This window comes from Lagopus leucura, unplaced genomic scaffold (genome assembly GCF_019238085.1).
Source record: "Lagopus leucura isolate 7727_CA_CO unplaced genomic scaffold, USGS_WTPT01 Super-Scaffold_73, whole genome shotgun sequence".
Lineage (NCBI taxonomy): Eukaryota > Metazoa > Chordata > Aves > Galliformes > Phasianidae > Lagopus > Lagopus leucura.
In genome coordinates this window covers 14,592,556-14,618,216 of record NW_024962252.1, presented here as the reverse complement: position 1 = coordinate 14,618,216, position 25,661 = coordinate 14,592,556, and the positions used below count along the sequence as shown (strand labels likewise).

Below are 25,661 nucleotides of genomic sequence, written 5' to 3'. Positions count from 1 at the left end.
TCTAATCATAATGAAGATGGGAAAAGAGCCAAGCTGAAACAGCATTTTAAATTTTTGTGCTGTACGTTTCAATGATCAACAGAGTGTGATGTATTGTGTACAGCTGCACATCAGCATGTACAAAACACTTATTTTGATGGGGTTTACTTTATTTCTCCAAAACTTCAAACTGAGAATTTACCAAATTAGGAAAAAAAAAAAAAAAAAAAAAAAAAAAGAACATCTATTTGAAGAAACATTATGCTCTGAAATTGTTAATTTATCTATAATATGGTGTTTTTCTCTTTTGGGATACTACCCCTAATTACAGCACTTACAGAAAATTTGGGTCTTAAGGCATTATAGTCTTTTGTCAAGTATACTCTGAGCTATTCTGCATAAAATATCAGTGCAAATCGTGTACTGCTGCTATTCTAGTTCTTGCACTTCCACACATAAGACCAAATTGTATCTTTTGAAGTAGTGTCATAAAATATCCACCCTACCTATTTGTTATTTTAATGTCGATTTAGGTAATTTAAATGGTTATTAGATACTTTCAACTGAGACAAACTAACAGTTGCCTACTTTTTTTTTTTTCCAACCAACTTGTGAAAAAAGCATAAATGACATGCTTATGACACAAAATGATGCTGAGATTTCTGATGTGGTGGTTGTACAAACCTCCATAGAATTCCTGATGCTTACACAAGACATCATAATTGTTTTCCCTGAGTAGGAGCCTGGAAAGGGCATAGGAATGTAACTAGTATTAAAAATATATGTAATGAATCTTATCCCTGGCGTAAAGCATTTTACACTGTGCTGACAGAAAGTGTTTCACTGTACTAAAGACTCACAATTCCTACGTTCATTCTTGAACATGATATCCAAAAGGAAGCAGAGGTCATTGTTTTCTTTTAATAGATATGGGCAGATCAGGATAAGGAATAGTCTTTTGCAGTGTGTTTGTAAGAGTGTAAAAAGAGAAAAGCGCTATCTGAATTTTAGATGCTTACAGAAATAAATGGTCATTATCTGCTTTTGGGCATAGCCATGTAAATGTTACTTTAAACACAAAATTGTTTGGGAACTTAAATGATCAAAATGACCATTAGAGAAATCATCAACAGTGGATGTGTGTTAAATATTAAACTGGGAGTTCTTGGTAACTGTAATTCTTCTGGTGTATGCACATACATCTTGTTTGCAGGTTTAATTTACAGGTATTTAACTTCAGTAATGGGAAGTTAGTTGGGATATAGTTTATTTTCTGAGAGCATTGTGCATCCCTTACAATCTTGCTAGTTAAATATGAGTATGTCAGCACTGCATGGCAATCACAAGCACTTCCAAACAGTGCAAATGCATCTGAAGAAATTTAATATTGATCTATTTATTATATTTACTTTATAACTGAATAAAATTTATACTGTTCTGAAAAACTGTTGCTCAAATTATTTAGTTGAAGAAGTAAACAGAGAAATCACACCTTCAAAATTATGTTCTGTTAAATGTTATGACTTTGGAAAGCCATATTTGTTAATAGATTAATTCTCTTCCTGTTTATGATTTTAATGTGGTTGTTATTTTTCTGAAGCAGGTGAAGCTAAAGATTGATCTTGTACTGTATTTGCTCCATTTCATCCATAACCATAATCAGCGGAAAGACAAATGTTAATGATCCTGCAGTTTAAGATACTAGAATGCTCTCCTGTTGCCCCAGTAGACATATTTGGCCACACATTACATACATTTCATTATGATCATATATACTAAAACAGCCATTTACCAATTAGCGGAATTTCTCTGATCTTTTATTGGTATCAGAACATGTTTTATCTCAGATCTGAAAAGAAAAGCTTCTGTCTATGAGTTTTTAACATTATGTCTGAAAATAAGTGCTTACCACCACAGTATTTGGAATTTCTTTCTTTCACTGTTTCATTTTCAATATCATACTACACACCATACTCATTGTTACGGACTTTTTTTTCCTTCTGACACAAATATACTGTTTTAAATTCCAAACGAGAGAAAGGGAGAGAACTAACCACATTACTGTACCAACAGGCTTATGACCTGAGCATTTTGGAAGATAAGAAGGTTATTGGGAGTAGTCAGTATGTAGTGGTCATGCTCGACCAACCAGGTAGCCTTCTATGATGTCATTACCAGCTGGGTGAGAGATCAGTGAATGTAGTCTACCTTGATTTCAGCAAGGCGTTTTGTCACTCTCACAACATCCCTATAATAAAGTTGAGGTAGATGAGTGGACGGTGAGGTGGGTTGAGAACTGGCTGACTGGCAGAGCTCAGAGGGTTGTGATCAGTGCTGCAGAATCTAGTTGGAGGCCTGTATTCAGCAGTGTTCCTCAGGGGTCAGTGCTAGATCTGATCTTGTTCAGTGTTTTCATTGATGACCTTGATGAGGGGATAGTGTCCACCCTCAGAAAGTATGCTGATAAGGCGAAGCTGGGAGGAATGGCTGATAAATCAGAAGGGTGTGCTGCAATTCAGCGAGATCTGGACTGACTGGAAAGTTGGGCAGACAGGAACCAGATGAGGTTTAACAAGAGCGAGTGTAAAGTCTTGCACCTGGGAAGGAATATGTGCTAGTACAGGTTGGGATGTGACCTGCTAGAGAGGAGCTCTGTGGAGAGGGTCCTGGGTGTCCTGGTGGATGACAGGTTAGTCATGAGTGAGCAGTGCACCCTGGTGGCCAAAAAGGCCAGTGGGATCCTTAGGCGCATTAAAAAGAGCATGGCCAGTAAGTCAAGGGAGGTGATCCTCCTTGCCCTGCTGTGCCCTGATCAGGCCTCACCTGAAGTATTGCGTCTAGTTCTGGACTCCGCAGTATGAGAGACAGGGATCTCCTGGAGAGAGTCCAGTGGAGTGCTGCAAAGATGATGAAGGGCCTGCGTCTGTTCAGCCTCCAGAAAAGAAAAATCGGAGATGATCCTAGTAATGTTTATCTTAAGTTTGGCAATCAAAGGGACATGGCCAACCTCTTTTCAGCTGTCTGTGGGGACAGGGCAAAGGGGAAACGGCCATAAATTGGAGCACACAAAATTCTGCACCAATATGTGAAGGAACTTCTTCATAGTGAGGGTGATAGAGCAGTGGAATAGGCTTCTTAGGGGCTTCTTGCGTCTAGTTCTGGACTCCCCATTATGACAGAGACAGGGATCTCCTGGAGAGAGCCCAGCAGAGTGCCGCAAAGATGATAAAGGGCCTGGAGCATCTCTCTTCTGAGGAAAGGCTGAGTGACCTGGGTCTATTCAGCCTTGAGAAAAGAAGACTCTGGGAGGATCTGATCAATATCTATAAATATTTGTATGTATATATATGTAAGTTTTATTAAATATATAGCTGTATTGAATACAAGTCAAACAAAAAATAGGAATTTCTTAAACACCATCACCTAAAGCCTGACTGATATCTAAAATTATAATTTATAGTCACTTTCAGGATTACCGATGAAATGACAGCATTCAGTAAGATGCTGCATAGCTATTTTTAAAGAAAAAGAGAAAGACTGTTGTGTGAATCAACAAAGTATGTTATAAAGTGGCAGTATATTTACAAGTAAATAGCTTTATGAGGTGACTTTATAACCTGACACTGGTGAAAAATGGAATTTTCCCAAGTTCTAAGACACTGAAGTCAGAACAGCAGGCTGTGTTTATTTCTTTTGAAAAGAATGCTTCTGGATATCCTGTAAAATTGCTCTTTACTACTGAGTCTCCATCAGCTTTGTTGTTTCAAAGTAAATTACCAATTCTTTTACATTTCTGAATAAAGTGGCATTAGAAAATCAGCTCTAATCTTGGATATGTGTTTTAAGCTGTACAGCAGGGATGTATGGTTTGCAGAGGAAAAGGGTATAATGGTAATTTCACTTTTATGTCAAGTTTATGCTTCTCTTTTATGTTCTGCAGCACACAAATGTTAGCAGCATACAAAATGTTAGTGTTTATTTTTTAAATAAAAATATTTGTATACTTTGCCCATCGGATAAAATCTTGCCTTCTCATTATTACTGATGTTTTATCTAGTGACTTCACTGAAGTTGCAGATTTCCATTTTCTTGTGTTTTGAGTGCTGTATAATTGTGATAAAATGAAGTATTTTCTCATTGATAGGAGAGAAGTATTTTTCAACCAAATACACACTTTGAAAATGGTGCCAGAATTTCATCATCTGCAGTGAGGCATAAAAATACTTTATTCTGAAGTATGGTGTGGAATTAATCACAAAAGAATTTGTAGTATCTTTATGTGAAAGTTTTGAACACTGTAAGACCTTGTTAGGCTTGATGACTATAGGTAAGAATGGAATAGTTTTACTCCAACTAAGCCACAAATTAAACACTGTCATTGTAGAGCAGCGATCTGGGTTATGGTTCTGTTGGGCTTACTGTCTTGACTTTGAGCAACATAAAGATGTGACTTAGATCATTACTTAACCATCAGGATTAATGAAGGGACAATATTTTGAAATTGGTATCTTCCATAAATCATAAACTAAAAGATGAAAATTAGTTTGGATGCTCTTAAGCATGGATTACTTCAGTTAGCAAGCCCAAATAAGTGATAGATTTTTCAGTCTTGTTACTCTTACTGTGGGCTTTGATGTGAATTCCTTAACTGAAAGCAAACAAAATGTTAACTTGTACATTAGATGTGGTATAACTACATTGAATGACTAGAGAATTAATTTCCCTCATTTGAAAATGTCAGCAATTTAGAGCCAACAGAGATTTATTGCACTTGAGTTAGCAGTACTTGTTGACAATAATAGCTTGCTGCGTGTTGCCCATCAGTTGAAGGAAGCTGGATGCACACCATGCACCTAGTTGGCCTGGTTTTAGTGAGCTTGGTTGTTTGTTCCTTCGCTCTGATGAATTCAAAGTCTGAAAATCTGGAGTACGCAACAAACAAAGGATTCTGTTTCAGAATAAGTGAGTCAAACAATATCTCAGTAACTGCTTGTACAGTGTGAAAGATGTACACCATCCCCCCCCCGCCTCAACTCCTGAGGTAGATATGGTGGACACATTTGGTTCTGAACTATTACTTTTCATAGAATCATAGAATCATAGAATGGTTTGTGTTGGAAGGGACCTCACGGATCACAAAGTTCCAACTCTCCTACCACAGGCAGAGCCACCAACCTCCACATTTCATAGTAGACCAGGCTGCCCAGGGCCCCATCCAACCTGGCCTTGAACACCTCCAGGGATAGGACATCCAGAACCTCTCTGGGCAGCCTGTTCCAGCACCTCACCACTCTCATAGTAAAGAACTTCCCCCTGATATCCAACGTAAATCTTCCTTCCTTTAACTTAAAACCATTTCCCCTTGTCCTGCTGTTATCTGTGACTTATAGCAATTTTGCCATGACAATGTGGAAAATAAAATATAATCCCAGTTCTCTGTATGTTCTATTTCATAGGTAAAATATAGTTTACTTACAAATTATTGCTAAAACTAACATCTTACTCACTTCAAATAATATTTTAGTTAGGCTAGAATGCAGATATTTAAGTATGCTAAAAAGGCAAATTTGATTTTTTTCCCTCCACAGCTCCCGAATGTGGAATTTCTTAGCTATGTGAAAATACATTTGTTTAGATTCTCTCACTGGTCCAGGGATAAAAATAAAATATAATAAAAACCTTTTATATATTATATATAGTAGCTTTTATATAATATATACAATAAAAGCTGTTTTTTTTTTTTTGTTTTGTTTTGTTTTTTTTGAGTGAGAAGGCATAATTTCAAGAAAAGCAGTATTAATACACGCACAGACTGAGAGCTGTGCGTCTGGCCAGCCTTAACTTGCTTCGTTAAACTGGAATAAATCCTGACTTCAGCTTCAGAAAAGAGAGTAGGATTCATTCAAGGGAGAATTAGTCAAATTCCCTTAGGGAATCAAAACAGAACAAAACAAAGTAAGATTTTAATTTGCATATTTATGGACAAAACCACTATTGGATTTATGTAAGGGCAATTTATTCTCAGACCTTATGTTCATTCAGGAATAACGGGTAAGTAGGACTTACCAGCTGTTTTAGTTACAGCCTATATATGATTACAGGTAGCAGCTGGATAACAGAATGTGTGAATGTATGTAAATTATCTAGACTCTTTATTTTAAGCATGCATTGACAGCAGCAGTCTAGTGGAATGATGATATGTGTATCTGAAGTGCTGGAGCTTATTCAAAACAGCTAGAAGAACTACCTTTAGTGAATGAAAATGATTTCTGTTTTCTATTGCATAAATGCATATGTCTGATCTGACTTTTAAAACAAGAGGAATTGTTGAACTTTCCTGACAAATTCTTCAAGCTAAAATACTCTTACAGGTGAAAATAATGGAGAAATGCAGTTTAAAATGAAATTTAGTATATGTATGTGGATTGAATAATGAAACAATACTTTCAAAAGTATTTTTAATCATTTTGAAGAAATAACATCAACTGAATGTGTGTTCTGGGCCCAGATTCACTTTTGGGTAGCTTTTTGCTCCTGGTATAATAGCCCAGATTGACCTTATGCAGCTAAGTCAGCTAGATAATGTTCACAAGTATTGTATGTTTTCTGTTCACAAGTATTTCAAATCGTAGAATCAAAAAATCACAGAATTGTGTGGAGTTGGAAAGGATCTTCAAAGGTCAGTCAGTCCACATCCCCTCAGTGAGCAGGAATGTGTACAGTTAGATCAGGTTGCTCAGAACATTGTAATCAATTCATAGGTAAATTACAGAAAGAGTTTGAAGTGGCTTTTTGAAAGTTGTTTAGCTGTTGAACTACAAAACTTTCATTGTCATCCTTCCTTGCTTGTCTTTTTCTTCTCTTCTGTCTTTCTCGGTTTCATTAATCTGCCAGTTTTTCATTAGAATTAGTTTCATGCAAGTGCTTCTATCTCAGACAGATTGTTATTATTCTGTTTCTCCTAAAAGCTTTACTTAAAGCCTATGCGAATTTGCTTTAAATATGTTGCACCATCAGTTACTGTTAACAATAGTTATCTTCTCTTCTAGAAGACTGGATGAATATATACCAAATAAATAAAATTATGTAGCTCCCTTTATATTTCTTTGTACTATTTAAATGTATAACTTTTTTTGTCATGGTATTTTGGTTTCAGGTATTATTTTTAGTTAAATCTGTACTTTCTACAACATACATAATTTTATTGAATTATAAGGCAGTATATATTAATAAGAAAAGCTCTGATCTCTTTTATGGTCTGATTTCCTTTATGGGGAATGGTGTTAAACTAAGACAGGTGAGGTTTAGGTTAGAAATTAGGAGGAACTTTTTCACACACAGGGTGTGACGCACTGGAACAGGTTGCCCAAGGAGGCTGTGGATGCCCCATCCCTGGAGGCATTCAAGGCCAGGCTGGATGTGGCTCTGGGCAGCCTGGTCTGGTGGTTGGTGACCCCGCACATAGCAGAGGGGTTGAAACTACATGATCATTGTGGTCCTTTCCAACCGAGGTCATTCTATAATTTTATGATTTTATGATATAGCCATATAAATTAGGGTACATACTTAATAATTTTCATGTATCATTTCTGCAAAAGACATAACAGGAAAAAGAAAGAGTTAAATCTGTTTTCTGTCCTCATTTGCTGAAGTGTTCAAGAGACAAAACAAAAACTTTGTGAAGTAGTCAAAATTATGTAGACCAAAATTAGTAAAATGAATTTTTATGATTTTTTCATATAAAACTTTTTCCCCTTATATGACTGTGTCTCTTCTTTTAATAAAAGAATAAATAAAATAAAATAGAGATTATTTTGGTGCATGTAAAAACATTGTCCATAAGTAAATTTACTTATGACTTTTACTTGCTGCTCTATTATTTGCATTAAGATACTATATTGAAATGGCTAACGCTTATGTGCTGCTTATAAATGCAACACATTGGAAGTCTCCTAGTAAATTTATTTGGAAAAAAAATAATCATTCATTCGTTTTGATCTGCATAAGTAATAAAATTGAAAGCTTGAAATTGTCCTCAAGAGAGGGATAATTGAAAATTTCAAACATGCATAGCATAACTTATTGTGGAAACTTTGAGTCAATTAATTCTCTCTGTGACTGTACTTGAAAAATGAACTTTTGTAACTGAAGTTCTTTGTATTCACCTATTAATTCAAAATGTCTAGATAATAATAAAACATCCAGTGTATTCAGACATTTTATACAATTATAATCATATATACCTTTTCTCCATGTATTGTTATGCCAGGACATAAGTACATATATTAAGTATATACATTTGTCTTTTCCAGCAACCACATTTTTCAAAGTTATGCACAAATAATTTCAAGGGCATTTGATAAAAAGTAATTGAAATGTTTTGTGTTCACTCTTGAAGCATAATTTTTTAATGACCAGAATGACATCTAGAATTGTTTAACTTGTTTAATTTATTTTTTTTTAGTTATGAATCATGCTTTTCAAAAATTAAAATGTAAATAAATGTAAATCTGCAGACCTTATGAATAATAAAGATGTGTCTCAATTAGTGTAGCTCTTATCCTGTTTCATTGACCCAGAGTCATTGCACTTATGGATGATTTCTTGGCTGGCAAGTGGCTGCTATTTACATGTCAGCTTTTATTTGCATCATAATAGAAAGATTAAGTACCCATTCTTTGTAAAATCTTGTTCAGTTTACCGGCTTGTCAGTCTCTGCTAGAAAAAGTGCCATTTCTTATTATATCTTTCCACAGTGCATTCTGGGGTCTTTTCTCTAACCTCCAGGCACTATTTGACAAGGCCATCTTATAGATGATTCTGGTAATTTTTGTTTTAATTTGAAAAGTATTCAAAACTGTTGAAGGAATGTGTGTACCTGAGTTTATATCCGTTTTATGTTTGTTTAAACCCAGAATATTTCTATGGGATGCTGATATCTTTAGAAGAATGTGTAAATGACCAGAAAGACTGCCAAAACATGTAATATTTAAAATTTTGTCACTTCAAATACTTTTTCTGACATTAGTCTCATGGAACATGCACCATATTCTGTCGCTGATAATTACTTGAATAACTGAGCAGAATAGTATGAAGAATTATCATGTAAAGCAATATCATATTTTCATATTTGACAGTATTATACATACCTGAAATTAGTTTTTACAATAGAAAGGTTATACCAAAAGTATATGAAGACTATATTGTGACAGGCTGGTTTTGAGAGTTAGAAAATACACCTTGGTGTGTGGTTAAGAACTCTTCAGTGCCCTAAATTTCTGTGTCATTAATTGTACCTTTCTTATGATTTCACAGGAAAAAAAAAAAAAAAAAAAGAATTAGTCATGGTCATTTCCATGGGAAAATAGGACTAGAGGGAATGGCCTTGAGTTGTGATATTAGGAAAAACACGTTCTCTGAAAGAGTAGTCAGGCATTGAAACAGGCTGTCCAGAGAAGTGATGGAGCCTGGAGTTTTTCAGGATAATGGTAGATGTTGCACTGAGGGACGTGGTTTAGTGAGCATGGTGCCGATGGGTTGACGGTTGGACTAGATGATCTTGGAGGGCTTTTCTAACCTTAATGATTCTATGATTCTACAAAAGATTGGGCATGTGATTGAATGAATTTGAAGATTTTTTAGAGAGGATTTCTGAGAAAGACTGAATGATGAAATATGTTCTGGATTGGAGATGATCAAATTGGAGATGGTACTTTATTCTACATCTCAGTAGCAGTAGATAATGGTCAGAAGCTGTGGAAAAGGGGAAATTAGATAAGACTAGAAAACAGGAAGAAAAAGCACTGGGATTTGCTTCAGTATCTTTTCATCTGTTTTATGTTTGAATGATAAATATAAAAAAATTAAAAAACACTGACAGATAAGGCTTTTAAGTATAATAACAAATAACCCCATGTATGCACTAAAGATTCTGGTGTTTCAGAGTGGTGAACACTCTGAAATTAGTTAATGATTGCATTAATTTGTGAAATTTATTCTTTTTTTTTTCTTTTTTTTTTCTTTTTTTTTTGCCACATGGAAAGACAGAAACAGACAGGCTTTTTTTATAGGGAATTTGATTTATTCTGTTATGACAGCATGTCATGCAGCCACCATCTGTTAAAAAACACTTGACAGTTCATTGTGGAAAGCAGAAGGTAAAACTTAGGCCATGTTTAGCGAGGGCTGCAGACATCTTGAAAGATGTGCTGAGTTCCAGACATATGACACCTGCTCTGTTTCAAGAAGTACTTCTCTGTTCAAATGGTAGCGTGATAGTGATGTGTGAATGTATTGACAGGGGAAAATAGTAGCTGAGAGAAAAATTTTGCAACTATGAATTTCCATCTGGGGGAATCAGAAACTCTGTGCTACGAATAAGGTTTCAATCAACATTTCCTGGTGTTCAAAGCAAAATATTTATGCAATTTGCATATATATCTGCATTGCACTACAATTCTTTTGTATTTAAACATTATAGAAAATGCAGTGTTCTCTACCTTGTATTACAGCTGTTATTGTAAGGCTTAAGTTTAGAGATGTTGATATGTTCAATAACTATCAAATGGCTTATTTTCATTTTTTGGTGATTTCATACTCAAAGTTGAACTGCACTTTCACTAAAACAACTACATTTCTGTGCCAAAAAGTTGGTTTTTTGGTTGCTGTTTGTTTATTTTCCTGTAAAACTGAAGAATTGTTAGTGTGAAGTTTATTTATTTTAAAGTGTGTAAGTGTTCAAGTAGGCTGCTTATTTAGCAAGATTGTTTTTTGACTGTAACAGCATTTCAATGCTGATACTTCTTGAGAAACTACAAAATTAAGTACTCAGATTAAAATGCATGTTTACTAGCTAGTAGAAATTTGTTTTCACAACCCTATTAACATACACACACAAAAAAAAATCTATTAATCCAACTTATATTAGGGAAACTACCAAGATTAGACTCTCAGTTTGGATGCTTTCAAGATGGCAAATTTAAAGAGGTTTTGTTTTGTTTTGTTTTTAGCTGAACTGTATTTTTTTTCCAACCATTTTTAAAACGTATTACTTATTTATCAGGAAACATTTTTTTTCATGTAAAATAAGTTTCTAATTTTGTCTGCAAATTCATTTTCTGATTATCATAATATTTCATCACCTAGCACAAAGAACGATTTCTGGGACTATACACAATTACTGTTGTTAAAAAATGTGGACAATTAGATTATTCCTTTTCTCAGCTTTTAAAACATTTAATATGCCACAATAAAACAACAACAACAACAACAACAAAACAGAACATAAATAAATGTTAAAACGTTAAGTGTTGCATTTTCTTTAAATAGAAGGTGAAGTCAAACATTTTGGTAATTATAACAGCTTTAGCTGTAGTTATATTTTTGTGGTACTGCAATACATCTTTTTTTTTTGTTTTAATCTCTTGGGAAACTTTGGATTTCATATAAGCTAATGGTCCCTGATGTAGCTGAAGATTTTATTATCGTTTAATAGTACATATCATGCTTGTGACTATTCTTTCTGCCATTGTATTCAATTTGAAAGTATGTCACTGTGAACCAGACACATTTTGTGTCTAATCTCTCATCACCTTTCATCTGCAATCCATTCAAGTTTGTACAGTTTATTTTATGAAACTAAAATATTCCAGCTGTTTTTCGTTTGTTTGTTTGTTAATTTTATTTAGGAAGAACATTTTGCCCTGTCCTTAAACATTCTCAAAAATCTTTTAAGATCATAGAATCATAGAATCACTAAGGTTGGAAAAGACCTAAAAGATCACCCAGTCCAACCGTTCACCTATTCGCAATAGCTCCTACTAAACCATGTCCCTCAACACAACATCCAGCCTTTCCTTGAACACCCCCAGGGTCGGTGACTCCACCACCTCCCTGGGCAGTCCATTCCAGTGCCTGACCACCCTTTCTGAAAAGTAATACTTCCTCATGTCCAGCCTGAATCTCCCCTGCCGTAGCTTGAAAGATGGAAATGTAGTCCTCAGATTTCTACTAGTGCTTTTCTTCTGTAGGGAAAACAGAACGATAAGAGTGTGTAGCAATGTATAAATATATATATGTGTGTATGAACACATATGAAAACATAAGTGTATTCAGTTTTTCTATATATTCTGTATATTCAGTGTTGTGTTACATTACATCATATCATCTTCAAAATATTTGTTACAGTTTGGACCTTAGTTTTTGTATATTTCTAATCTTGCTTAATTTTTTTGGACTGCAATCACACAGTGGTACATTGCAAGTATTTCAGAAAATGACTTCACAAATGTTGTTTTTCCTCTCCGAGAAGTGCCATGGGTGTTAGGGTATCCATAAAAAGATGACTGACTACAGAAAATCAATCATTTATTATTTTTGAGAAATAAAACATATTTGGTGGTGGTGGGTTTTTTCATCATAATCAAATAAAATAAACAGCACACCCAATAAATCAATTCTATGGGCCTTCTTTCAGTCAAAATTGATATCATTCCAGGAAAGAAAATAGGAATATGCATGTGGCCATAGAAGTTAAAATATGGGAAAAGTGAAGAGTCATCTTTTAACCTACATGAATAATTTTTTTTCTTCTCTTTTCAGTGACACAGGGTGGGGATGCAGTTGCATCTGATACATGTCCTGATCCTGGAATTCCTGAAAATGGGAAAAGAGTAGGCTCTGACTTCAGGTACGTATATTTAGTTTTATATATGCCCTAGAAGAAGATATTCATAGCTACAGAATATGCAACTAGAGGTATGCATAGTTTCCCAATTTTTTACTGTATTGAGTCTTTGTCAGAATAATTCCAGTTCGTTGCAGCTCTTGATTGTTTTCACTTTTTTTTTCCTGTTCTTTGTTTTAAAAAATAAATTTTGGATCCTGATATTCTTTTCTGTATGTGAAAAAGCAGAACTCTCTTCACAGCATAAAAGAGTGTGGTGAGAGAATTGTTTGTTTTCCCACTATTTAAAGATGTTGGAAGTCTTAAGAATCGAATGTTGTGTCCAATACTTTTTTGTTTGTCTTTTTTGCTGTAACATTCATCTAAAAACAAAAAAGTTGAAGTCAAGTGGACTACTGTATGGGGAAGAGGAAGATTTCTCTTTTGTTTTCTGGGGGGGGAAAGACAAAAAGATTTTAACCCTCAAGCAAGGCAATTGAACCTCTGGCTCTTGCACAGATTTATAAATCACTCAGAAGGAATGGAAAGGAAAATTTTATAGGAATTAGAATTTTGCAAAGGTCTTTGTAACTGCAGAAAACAAAGTCAATCAGACATATTGCTCCTCAAAGAAATGGCATAATGGAAAGGTGAAGAATAATTTTAAAATGTATTTCTGACTACCTTTTCCTAGATTTTTCTCTGTTTACCCTCAAATTAAATTGAGAGGTCATGAACAACTAGAATACTGAGAGAATCAATTATATGCAGTCATAATTTCACTACCAATTTGATCCTGACTAAATGATTTCTAACAAATAATGAACTGAAATAAGTTTTTCAATAAATATGCTACAGAAAAATAAGATGTCCAGAAAAATATTTACTACATAACTATTCTGTATATTATGATTCAGATTGGCATATACAGTTGCTGCAAAAGAAAATGTATGCTAAAAAGATACAGTGTTCATTCCCTCTCCAAATGTCCGCTGTTTTACTAAAACACCTGTAAGTTTTACCTTCATATTAACTAATGCTTGGTGCATTGATGAGGGAAACATCAGTTGGTAGATGACTAGGTAAAAATGACATACTAAAGTACAACCCTCTCTCAAGATGTATTGTGATGTTTGTGCATATTCAGCTGAGCAAAACTTGCATATATACAGTTATTTTGGAGAATATTTTGCTTTAGAATATGTACTAGGTATATATAACTTTTGTCTCCTTTGTTTCAGTGCTCTCTTCAGTACGTAAAGTGTACATTTTCAATTACACTTCAATTTACAATTTTACAATTCTTCTGAAATCCTCTAAATAAGTACTTAGTTGAAAGAATAGAAATCAGCATATAGGATCACTGTTACAAGTGAAGAGAAAAAAGCGAAGATAAACATGTAACCCCCTAGTCTAAATGTTTAACGCAAAATTGATTTGCACTGGAGGTTAATTCCCACTCCATTAACTATAGACACATGAATGATTTCAGCAGGTCAGGAGGGTGAGGAAACCTGAGCACATGATACAACAGGTGGCTCACAGAGCTGTTTTTGCTCACTGTCACAGAATCTGAAAAAACTCATTGCTGTCCTCAAGCTACTTTTCATGAGGGCATCAGGAAGAGAAAGCTGGATTCTTCTCAGAGGCACACAGTGACACAGCAGAAGCAATGGACACAAGTTGGGACTTCTAGATAAAGGATCTTTTAATGTGTGTGTGTGTATATATATATTTACTGTTATGGTGATCAAACACTGACGGAAATTACCCAGACAATTTGTAGAATTTCCATCCAGGGAGGCATTCAGAGCTGAGGTGAACAAGGCCCTGAGTATACTGTCCTAACTAAATTTGCCTGGAGTGTATGTCTTTAGACTGGATGCTCACCAGAGGCTTCATTCCATGAATATCTCTGAATCTTGTGCAAATTGTATGTGATTATGACACAATTTGGACTGAGGAGAATCTCATCTAGTTATGATCCAAGCCGGTGTCATACAATCGTTAAGCAACAACTGCACATGCAGTCTGGCAGGTCTAAGCACTGATAAGCTGGAAGATGATAGGAAAGACAGTTAACTTCTTTTCTTCTCTAGGCTGTAGCCTGTAACTTGGAAGAGAAAGGGATGTAAATTTATTTTGGTGAAACATAAACACATCCAAACTTCATTGAAGAGCTCAACACTTAATATTCATTAAATATTAAACATAATATTAAAAAGGGAAAGCCCCAAAGAAACTTAAAGCACAAAGTATATTTTAAGATGTCTGAGGCCATCTAATGTCAAAGGACCCCAACAAACATACGTAACTGTATTTTGACATCAACTTCTAATGAATGAATGTGAGTTAACAGTATCTTAAGTGGCTGGAGTCAACTTAAAGGCGTTGCTTACCGAGCTGACAGAACAAGGCTATTTCCCTTCTTTTTTTTTTTTTCTCCATTCAGCCTCTGATACTACTTTCATTTCAATCAATGTATCTCATTCTTTCTGAGGACAATTGAATATATAAAGTATGCAAAATTAACACAAAGGTAATAATATGATATAATTCCACAAATATAAGATATGATAAATAAAAAGTTAATGTAATTTGATAATTTGCTATTTACCATGCCTCCAATTCTGAATATTATCTGAAACAATAAATTTTGTTTTGCATCTATACCTTACTTGTTACTTATTATTACTAATTATACAACAGCAAATGTTTTTCATGTATGATAAACTAACTTTTTTAACAGCAATTTAAAAGACGTCATCTATTTTAAAGTCTATTTGTCTACATATATTGGTGTTTGAATAGATCAGTTTGATGGAATAGTTTTTCTTTCTCAGAAATGAAAAATTTATTTCTTCCAGATTTTAGGAAAAATAATGTTATTGCTTGCATATCTCCAATGCAGGGAAACAAAACACTGTGGAGTGTAAAAAGCAATTTTTTTCTTCCTTTTTTTAAGAGCCAAGTATAAACACCAAAAGGAGATATTGTTCTTGTCAAGAGAATCCAAGCTGTGGATATAAGTCAAAACTGGAACATATGAAAATTCATGTTACTCAAAATATTTGCCAGTCTGCTGAAGGACATGTTGTCAGTAGGACTGATGGAAAGGCAGAGGATTTCTTTCTAAGTCAGCCTGATACTCAACTGATTAAGCGATTACAAGATTTTTGAAAATGGTTTCATTCTTTTCACTACAATAATGACATTCATTCTAAAATAATGAAGCAGAAAAAATGCATTGAAATCCTCTTCCTGCCATACTTTTACTGAGTTCAGTTCAGGATGTGGAGGAAGTGAGTTTTAGTGATTTCAAATAAGCGAGTGGACATTTGGATTCATTTTAAGGAAGAAAAGTTCCTGAGGATTTAGCAGGATGAATAAGGACATAATAAATACAATTTTTAAAACTATAAAATCCCATTTTATTTTTGTGGAAGATCTGAAAACACTATTTGACGAAGCAAATTCTCACCTACAAACACTAATTTTCAACATAGTCACCACCATTAGCTGTTCAGCAGTAATGAACAAGAGCATGTGTGCTGTGCTTGTAAAAATCTGCAGCAATGACAGTTACCCACTGTTTCACAGCTGCTATGTTGTTGCCGTTGATAAGAAAATGTTGCCCACACAGTCCATATTCCACTGGTCCAAACACATGGAATTCGGAAGGAGCCAAAACCAGAGTATACAATGGGTGTGGTAGGAAAACCCAGCTAAGACTGGCAGTGTGTCAGTGGTATTATTGTCTTGCAAGAAAAAGGTTGTCTTCTTCTCTGGCCTGACTCTGGAAGTTTGAGCCTTCATCTTAGTCATTGTTGCTAACGTAGAATAATTAAGGTTGGAAAAGACCTCTAAGATCATGTAGTTCGACTGTCCACCTACCACCAATATTGCCAACTAAATCATGTGCCTATGCACTACCTCTACTTCCTTAAAGACCTCCAGTGATGGTAACTCCACCAGTTCCCTGAGCAACCTGTTCCAATACCTGACCACTCTTTCAGAGAATAAATTCTTCCTAATATCCAACCTGAACCTCCCCTGCTGCAATTTAAGGCCATTCCTTCTATTCCTATCTCTAGTTACCTGGAAGAAGAGGCTGACCCCGATCTTGCCAAAGCCTCCTTTCAGGTAATAGTAGAGAGCAATAAGGTCTCCCCTGAGCCTTTTCTTTTCCAGACTAAACAATACCATTATGCTCAAACATTCTCCATGACACTTGTGCTCCTGTCCCCTCATCATGTTCGTTGCCTTTCTCTGGCCGTGCTCCATGGCCTCAGTGTCTTTCTTGTAATGGATTCTCTAAGTCAAATTTTAACCTTTTCTAATAATTCACAAATTTTGCTTTGATACAGTTGAAATTCAAAGTAGAAGAAAAAAATGAGCAAAATATTTTCTTGTATACATAGAGAATAAAGCAAAATAAAACACTTGCAGTGTCTGCAGATTATCTCGGTGACTATGGAGGTAAGGATGAGAACAAAATTTACAAACATTCATTTTTAACAATTTGAAATTGTGTGAATTAATAATTTTCATTGAAATTGCAGAACAAATGTATTGAAATAGTGCTTTAGATGTCCCTCTATTTTTTTTAAGTGAAACCGTCAAACATAATCAGTGAGAGGCTCAGCAATTCAGGCCTTACTTAGGGTATAAGAATTCATATTGTAGAGTGTATCAAGCCATTCTGATATGCTTACTAGCTACATCTGATTTTCTGGGAACAGAAGGTACTCTAGGGACTCAGCTTGCTTAACATTCGTTTTTATCAACCGTTCTTTTAAACATCTAAAATGATGTGTCTCTATCTGCATTTTATATGTTATATAATAAGTTTTTAATGATATATACATTTTATATTTTTTATTCAGGCCTTAAACTATCAGGATAAGATAAAAAGTAGAATAAAAATCTTAATCTCATGCCTTCATGAAATTGTTTTAAAAGCATTTCGCATATGGATGCAAATTTACAGTATCTTTCATTCTTTACATGGTTTATAATCTGATTGTCTCAATCTCCATTCTGCAGTATTTAGAACTTGCAGAATATTTTTCCAATACCAATTTAATTATTTTATCATATATCATTTTTCTCTGGAAGTGTCTGTTTTCAGAAAAATCATTATAAGCATAAATCTGATCTATCTAAAATTTAATTAGATTTTTTAAAATTACATTCAAAAGATTGTACTTGTTAATGTCTGTAGCTGGCATTCAGTTTTCTCTCCACCTTGAGTCTAACACTGAGAAGCTTTTGAATTCCTGTTTTTACCATGCTCTTCAAACTGATGATTTGGCTTGATTTTTTGGTTATTTTTAATATGTTTTTAATATGCTTCAGTCATCATGTTTTATTTTATGTCACTTAGCTTATTCTCAAACATTACAAAAGATGATATCCACTGTGTAAAAATATTGCATTTTCATATTTCCAGACATCAGAGAAAATAAATATATACATGCTCTATAAATAGTAAAACAAATAGAGTCATCGTAAGTGTATATATGAAAGTAGTAAAATTTTATGTTTCCCTTTATTTCTTATTAATCGGTGTTTATCCTTATGCTTGTTAATTTAAGGTATGTATTTGGAATATATGTATATATATATTTTTTTTTTTCTGAAGGGTTTTAAGAATGTTCTGAAGGAAAGCAGACTATGGCAAATGTAAATATAACTTTTAGAAAGTTTTTCTACTCAAAGGATTTAGTGCATTTCCTATTAACTACTGAAGGAAGAAATCAATATGCTCCCCACCCTTGCTTTTTTTTGACATCTAATAGCTGAAGCACCAAATATTAGCAAAATTGGTTTTTAAAGTTTTCCTAGACTTGTAGCATCTCATTCAAATTTTAATATATAAATAAAAAGAAAGATCCAATTAAAGTTATGTGAAGGAAATATAGCAGCACTTCATAATAAGTCATCAAATTTGTCTTTGGGGTATCTTCTAGAAAACAGAATACTTGTTCTTGAAGGGTGAAAACAGACTGAATGCTAGTGATTATATTAACTTTTCTCCACAATACAGTTTCAGCAGCTTTCTGATTGCTGTCCTGCAATCCCCTGGTGTATAGGACTCTATGACTCTCTCAGAGTAAGAAATCTGTTTTATCAAGACGCCTTGGTTCACAACGTGAAATAAACAAATAAGAATTTTCAAGAGCAAGAAAGCGAGCAGCAGAATTGGTTGTTTATGCTTGGGAACAAAGAATGTCACAAATAATTGAAATGCTTTGAAGCAGAAAGAAATTTATGGAAGCAGAAAGTTCAGTTCTCTTTTGGAAAGCTCTCTGACATGCAGCAACTGGGTATCATTTATAAACTCTCATAAATGCTGGACAGCATTCTTCAAAAAAAATTCCATAGAAAAAAGTTACGACATTTAAAAGCTGCTAGTGTAGCAGCAGTGCTACAATGCTAATAAAAGTTAGGATTTTGCACAGTTTTCAGAAAATGTGAAGTTGAAATTATTTATGGAATAAATCTTATTTGAAAGAACACTGATGACGTATTTTTGATGCTTACTTTGAAGTCATTAATAAAAGCATGAAAATTAATATCACAATTGCATTATATTCCTGACATGATTTCTTAAAATAGTGGACAAAGTGAACATAGTATACTTGTTCCGAATAGTTTAGGACAGCTTTTTATGTAGGTAGTAATGATGAAGTAAAATTTCCCATCCTAATTTCTTTGTTTGGACCTGGAAAAGCTGTGATATATTTATTTTGTGTGTGTTTGTTATATAAAATATATTGTAATTCTTTCCTTTTTCCTCCCATTTTTCTCATAGGGTGGGTGCAAGTGTGCAGTTTTCCTGTGAAGATAACTATGTGCTGCAAGGTTCTAAGAGCATCACTTGTCAGAGAGTGACAGATACACTGGCTGCCTGGAGTGACCACAGGCCAATTTGCCGAGGTAGGAACTGTTCTTGGGAATTTTTCCAGAAGTTTGGAAGGGTAATTCATCATTTCTGTTTAGAAATGCAATGGAATGATGTTTGAAAGAAAACACAAGTTGTATGTGTATACACACACATATATATAGAGAGAGAGAGAGAGAGAGAGAGAGAATTGCACACATACACACATATATATAAAATTATATATATCCAAAATTAAATGTCCTTTTATCTTTTTTGTCATATAAAACATTCTAAGTAGAACTAGTTCAGTTTAATCAGCTAGGTTTTTTCCAATTGAAGTCCTGAATATGAGAAGTTCACAATTATTTGGATTTCGTTTCGGTCCCAGATACTAAAGAAGTTTATCTTATGTGTAAATTCTTTTCTCTGTTTTTTTTCCAACTTTCAAGTTCTTCACACCCTCACTATTTTGTTAGTGGGGAGGCTTTCTATTTGTTTTTCTAGTTGTGTGGTTCTTTTTTCCTATTTTAATCTACTGTCTGTAATAAAACAGGTGAAAATTATGTAAATGCTGTCAAAATAATCCAGAAAAGAGGTAATTAGGAATAATAACAATTATTTTTGTTTGTATGTAACTTTTGCTGTTTCTTAGTAGAAACATTAACTTGGACCACACATTTGGAGCGTACATGTTAAGGAAAGTCCTAACCCTGATAATTTGCTTGTTTTATGTTCTCGGCACAAGAAAATTTAGAGATAACTGGCACCACTAATAAAAAACAAACCAAAAAAAAAAAAAACAAAAAAAAAACACATACAAAATGTTTGATATGTTTGATATATTTTATTTGTCATGAAGTAGTACTTCTTTTACTTCACAAAATCTTATGCTGAATCATAGTTATCAGGCCAGCAAATGACAGAGAGACTGCAGAGGGAGTAGAGTTGCCCTGAACTTCTTGTTCAAGGACAAAAAAACTATAATATCAGTCACATTAAACTTGCGTAATTGTAGATAAGGAAGCAAACAAACAAACACACTAGCAACAACAACAGCGAAGCTTCCACCAGATAGAACTTCTGATAGGGCTCATCATTTCTTCGTCAGCCTTTAGATGGGGATTGCCTTATGATTCTGCTACAAAAGATACAATAATCTCTGCAAATGTTTGATATGATTTCTCTCATAACAAGATCTACTTCATCTCTCTGTAAACCATTTTTTTCATACTCTTTCTCACTTAAAAATGAGAATGTCACTGGGGAATGATGTCCAGAAAGAGATCCTTCCTCAGTGTAGCTTTCCACTGTGAACCTAGAAAATTCTGATAAGGGTAAACAATATTTTTCTCTTTCTTTATAGCACCTTTCTATTGTGCTGGTCCTTCTGTCATCACACCTTTGTTGTAATGCCTTTCTGATCTGTCCAGTTGCTACAAATAGTTAAATGCAATTAGCTTTTTGTTGGTTTTGCTTGTTGCACAAAGCACAACAAAGTGGTTAGTAATACTCAATGATGCTTTAATTGAATTGGTAAAGTTTCTTATGTAGATGAGTTTTTTTTGTTTTGTTTTTAGCCTATACTGACAATTTTATGGAAAATTTCCTTATGATACATAAGAATTGGAAGCAAAATCCTTAATAGAGTCCTGGTATCAGACTTTTTCATAGAAGACTGAGTCATAGTAGTCTTAGTCTAGATGTGGGCAATGTAGTTAATCTTTGAAGTCTGTAGGACCAAGTCCTGGTACGAGATTGTAACGGGAGAATAGAAAATGGTAGAAAAAGTTTTTTTTTCCTTTATTTTTGTTATTTTGTGTTTATACCAGTTACACTTCCTATATTGTATTAGATCCAGCTCAAAATTTCTCCCAGTAGTGAGGTAAGGAAATGCTCTTTTTCGTAATGGAGACAGGCACAGAGAAAGATGAAAAGTAGAATTTTCTGAAATGCTAGGATTCTGATAGATACATTTGTCCAATACTGAGGAAAAAGAATTACCATTTTTCAAGGAATGTAGTCTGAATTACCTCAAATGTTAATACAGGTAAGTTCTGGAATTCAGGTATTTGAAGATATACAGTACATAACAAAGCACTAGAAATTTCAAGTTCTAGCCTGTTACCAAAGTTCGATAGTGCCAAAAACAAGATAGTTGAATTTTGAAGTGCTCTGGGTTATGTATGTGTTTGTTTTTTGTTTGTTTGTTTGTTTTTAATAACTTGTGATATTTGATTTTCTCAATTTTTTTTTTTTTTTTTAATATTTTAGAAAATGTATCCTTTATGCTGTTTGGAAAGTAACTTAATTTATAAAGAAGTTTATTTTCAGAATTATTTAGATGAATGTGACTCTGAGGAAATATGACGGTTTATACCATGCTTTGTAAAAAGGCCACTGCCTAAAACTATTTTATATTTCCTCCTAATTTTGTTTGCTCTACTGTGAAGAGCTAAGACACCACAGATTTTAAAGTCGGGCTAAGGATATACTGTTATATAGATCTGTACACTATCTAGACTTCTGCAACTGCAGAGAACTCAGAAAGGAGAGTAATGGCACTTTCACGTAAATACACTCTTGTACACAAAAGACTCCCTCCAACCACTGAGAGAGGTTCAATACTCACTGTTTGGTCCACTTTAAACAGAATATTTATATGCTAATTGAAGTTAATTTACCTAAATTGAGAATACAGAAATATAAGTTCCTCTAACTTTGTATTTTTGTGGTGTTTTTTTTTTTTTTTTTGGTTTTTTTTTTTTTTTTTTTTGACAGGACTGAATATGGTGTTTCAATTTGGTAATTCTTTTGCAGCAAGTTTTAATTAATGATAAGACAATTTTATGAAGTTTAGTTTATATAAAGCAGCTTGTCAAAAATAATCTTATTTCCTGTTTGTCATTGTAGCTAGAACATGTGGTTCTAATTTACGTGGACCAAGTGGAATTATTACATCACCAAATTATCCAGTTCAATATGAAGACAATGCACACTGTGTGTGGGTCATTACAACAATAGATCCAGAAAAGGTACGCTTTTTCTCTGTCTTAATTTAAACTCTAGAATTGTGAATCTGTGTTAAAAATATTTCAAACATATTTGATAACAAATCTGAGAACACGTCTGACTGTAGGCATTCATCTACTTGCAAATAATCAGACTAGAAACATTTATGCACATTTATGCATATATATATATATATATATATATATATATATTAGAGCACAGAAAAAAAAAATGGATTCATTAATATCTGTGAAAATGTCCACTTGGAATAATAAGTCACAGTTACAGTTTCCAAATTGTATATTTTTAAGTGAAATTCATGAGATCATATTCAAAATCGTGTATTTCTAAATCAATTGAAGATTTTTCAAACTGCTTCTTGATACTTATGTGTCATTCAATCTAATCATAAAGAGTAGGCATATATCTTATTACATTGTCTAGTGTAGTTAACCACTTTACTAACATGCCTAATTTCTTTTTTCAAGCTACTGTTTCCCAAGAATAAGTTCTGAATATAGGATATAAATAATTATGCATAAAATAGTAGCAATATTTTAATTTAATATTATTATTACACTAGAATGTACCAAGATATGTATTATGAAAAACAGGCAAAAATATAAAACTCTCACATGAGCCATTTTACTGCAGATAGATTCTCTCTAAAGAAGAAACTAGCAATAGAAACAAACTGAACTATTGTATTTTATTTAGTGTGGAAATTAGAAATGACTGTGAATGAACTTTGTCTACAATTTAATGACTTGAAAGTTGAAGTGTTAAGCTACTTGGCATTTTTGAGTATTGATAACCATCTTCAATATAAAAATATCTGACATAGATCATACATATTTTCAATAAGATGTAGTCTATTTTGCGAAATGCAGTGTATTTTGAGAGAAAATATTGTTGTACATTAAAAGAAAATGCATGAAATTAGTGCCACGAAAATTGAGTCTTAGTACCTTAAAGATTTATTTATTCAGATCTTTTTCATTAATGTTTTATTTTAATTTTTTCCATGACTTTTCAGGAGTTCCAATTAGCATTTTTCATATTAATGATAAAATGAAGATGTAATCTCCTTGCTGAATGCAAGAGATTTTAACTGTAATAGTACAAAAAATTGGTACAGGGTAGCAGTATTTATTGAGCTGTACATTACATAAACTGTGGAGGCTCAGACTTGTGTATTAGGTGTATAGTAGGCTAAGTTTTGTTATTATGCACGTGTTCTATTCATTCTATAAAATATATCTGTTTCTCAACAGATTTATGGCTTTCATAGAATAGAGCTCAGTAAGATTGGTGTGGATAAATTTATTGCTCTATTTAATAGACTTGTAAAGGCACTCTACAGTAGTATTCTGTGGGCAGGTTGGTAGTTCATCAATATGGTATAGGAAGAGCACATGAATGATAATTCTTATGTTACATTTGAAATGAAGAGGAATTCATAAAAGATTTGATGCTTTCACTGAGAAAGAAGTCCACAACAGTGGAAAACAACAGTGGGAAACAATATGTAAAGCTTCAAGACTTTTAATATCAAACTGTTTATCGGATATGATGGGTAATAGGGAATGAAGTGTATGTTAGTAGTCTTGGGTTTGTGTAGCAGTGAAACAGGAAAAGATTTTTCTTCACTTTATGCAGCTCTTGCATTTATTGGCTTTGGAACCATGATGGCTATGAACGTGAAATCTTTAAATCAGACGTGTTGAAGGCATACAATCTTCTTTATTTTTTTTCACATGGCCTCTACATCACCTTTATCAATATGTATCAAATCCGGTACTGAGATTTTGATTCCCAAATAACTAAATCTGAGGTTAGCGTATGTCTCTTAGGATAAAAGATAGGAAGGAAAGTGCTTTTACTTCACAGTTAATTTCACTCAAATGAAATTTGTTTTTCTTCTGGAAGAATTTGGGTAGATTTTAATCCCTGACTTCTGTGGGAGTTATGAATGACAGACCTCTTGAAAGCTGAACTATGTATTGAAGACTTGAACTTAAACTGAGGAGCCTACTATTTTGCTCTTTAGACTTGAAAATACTTATGAAAATGCTTAGTATCCATACTTCACTTTTCACTGTTTTCCAAGAATGTAGATAGATTGTAACATTTTGTTGTGTGTTTAAAATTACTTTTGGCTTACTCTAGGGAATGAATTCATCTTTTCCTCTAGTTAATTTATGTATAGCATTTTACATGATAAGACAATATTTCCTTTTAGCGTTAAATTTAGTGCAGTGCAAGAATGTAACTTATTTGAGGCATACTTCCACAAAAGAGTAAAACATAATATGCTGACAAATTTTAATAAATATTTTAAAATTAACTCATTGCATTTTACAAATGTCACATTTTGTTGCTGGTTATTGTTAAATGAAAATTAAAACTGATTTTTACTTCCTGTGAGGACAGTGGTATGATTACAGGTTTTTAACCAACCACGTCAAAATCATTATTACTTAGATATTTTTCGAATGGGATTTTAAGTTGTTTCATTCTTTTGCTGTTCGAAAGCACTTCTGTTAATGCTGTGCTTATTTTGAAGAGTTGATTTTTTCCTTCCTTACATTTTTTTTCGTCTGGGTCCCAATGTAGCAACTGCTGCTTAGCATCCTACTAAGCCATATATTTGCAAATATGACTTTATGGTATTCTTCTGACTCTTTGCAAAGTATGTGTTGTAAGTTATATGGATTGTTAGTAACTCTACATTTTTTTAATTATTCCATGATTATGCAATTTCTCAACTTTTTTAGAAACAGTTACTTTGGAATTTTCTTCTGAGGTCTTACTGGTCTGTTGCCATAATATTTCTCTTGCTGTTAGTATTATGTTTTCAGTATGTTGTAAGGATAATTCTGTTCCTTATTATTTCAATTTGTTCTCCAAGGCTGTGCATTTTGTTTATTGTTTTGCTTCTGTAACACTTACTGTCTTGGATCTCCTGCTGCTTTCTGTGTTCTGTGATAATATTTCTAGATGTAATGGGTCTGATTTTCAGCTGTAGTGTCTATAAGATATTAAAGTTCTGTGGTCCTTTTCAGCAAGGATTCATAGTTTAGTACAGTATTTTTCTGACTGGGGGGATATGTAATGAAA

The 25,661-nt window shown here is 33.6% G+C and overlaps 1 protein-coding gene across 1 annotated transcript in view; it reads left to right on the top strand.

The window, feature by feature from the left end:
- The window catches only part of CSMD1 (CUB and Sushi multiple domains 1), a 990,707-nt gene that overhangs the window by 687,804 nt on the left and 277,242 nt on the right, over nucleotides 1-25,661 (top strand). The window contains exons 8-10 of the mRNA XM_042877582.1: nucleotides 12,580-12,667; nucleotides 19,461-19,585; nucleotides 22,443-22,564. Of these exons, the coding sequence (XP_042733516.1) occupies nucleotides 12,580-12,667; nucleotides 19,461-19,585; nucleotides 22,443-22,564 (335 nt within the window). The remainder of the gene's footprint in view (nucleotides 1-12,579; nucleotides 12,668-19,460; nucleotides 19,586-22,442; nucleotides 22,565-25,661) is intronic.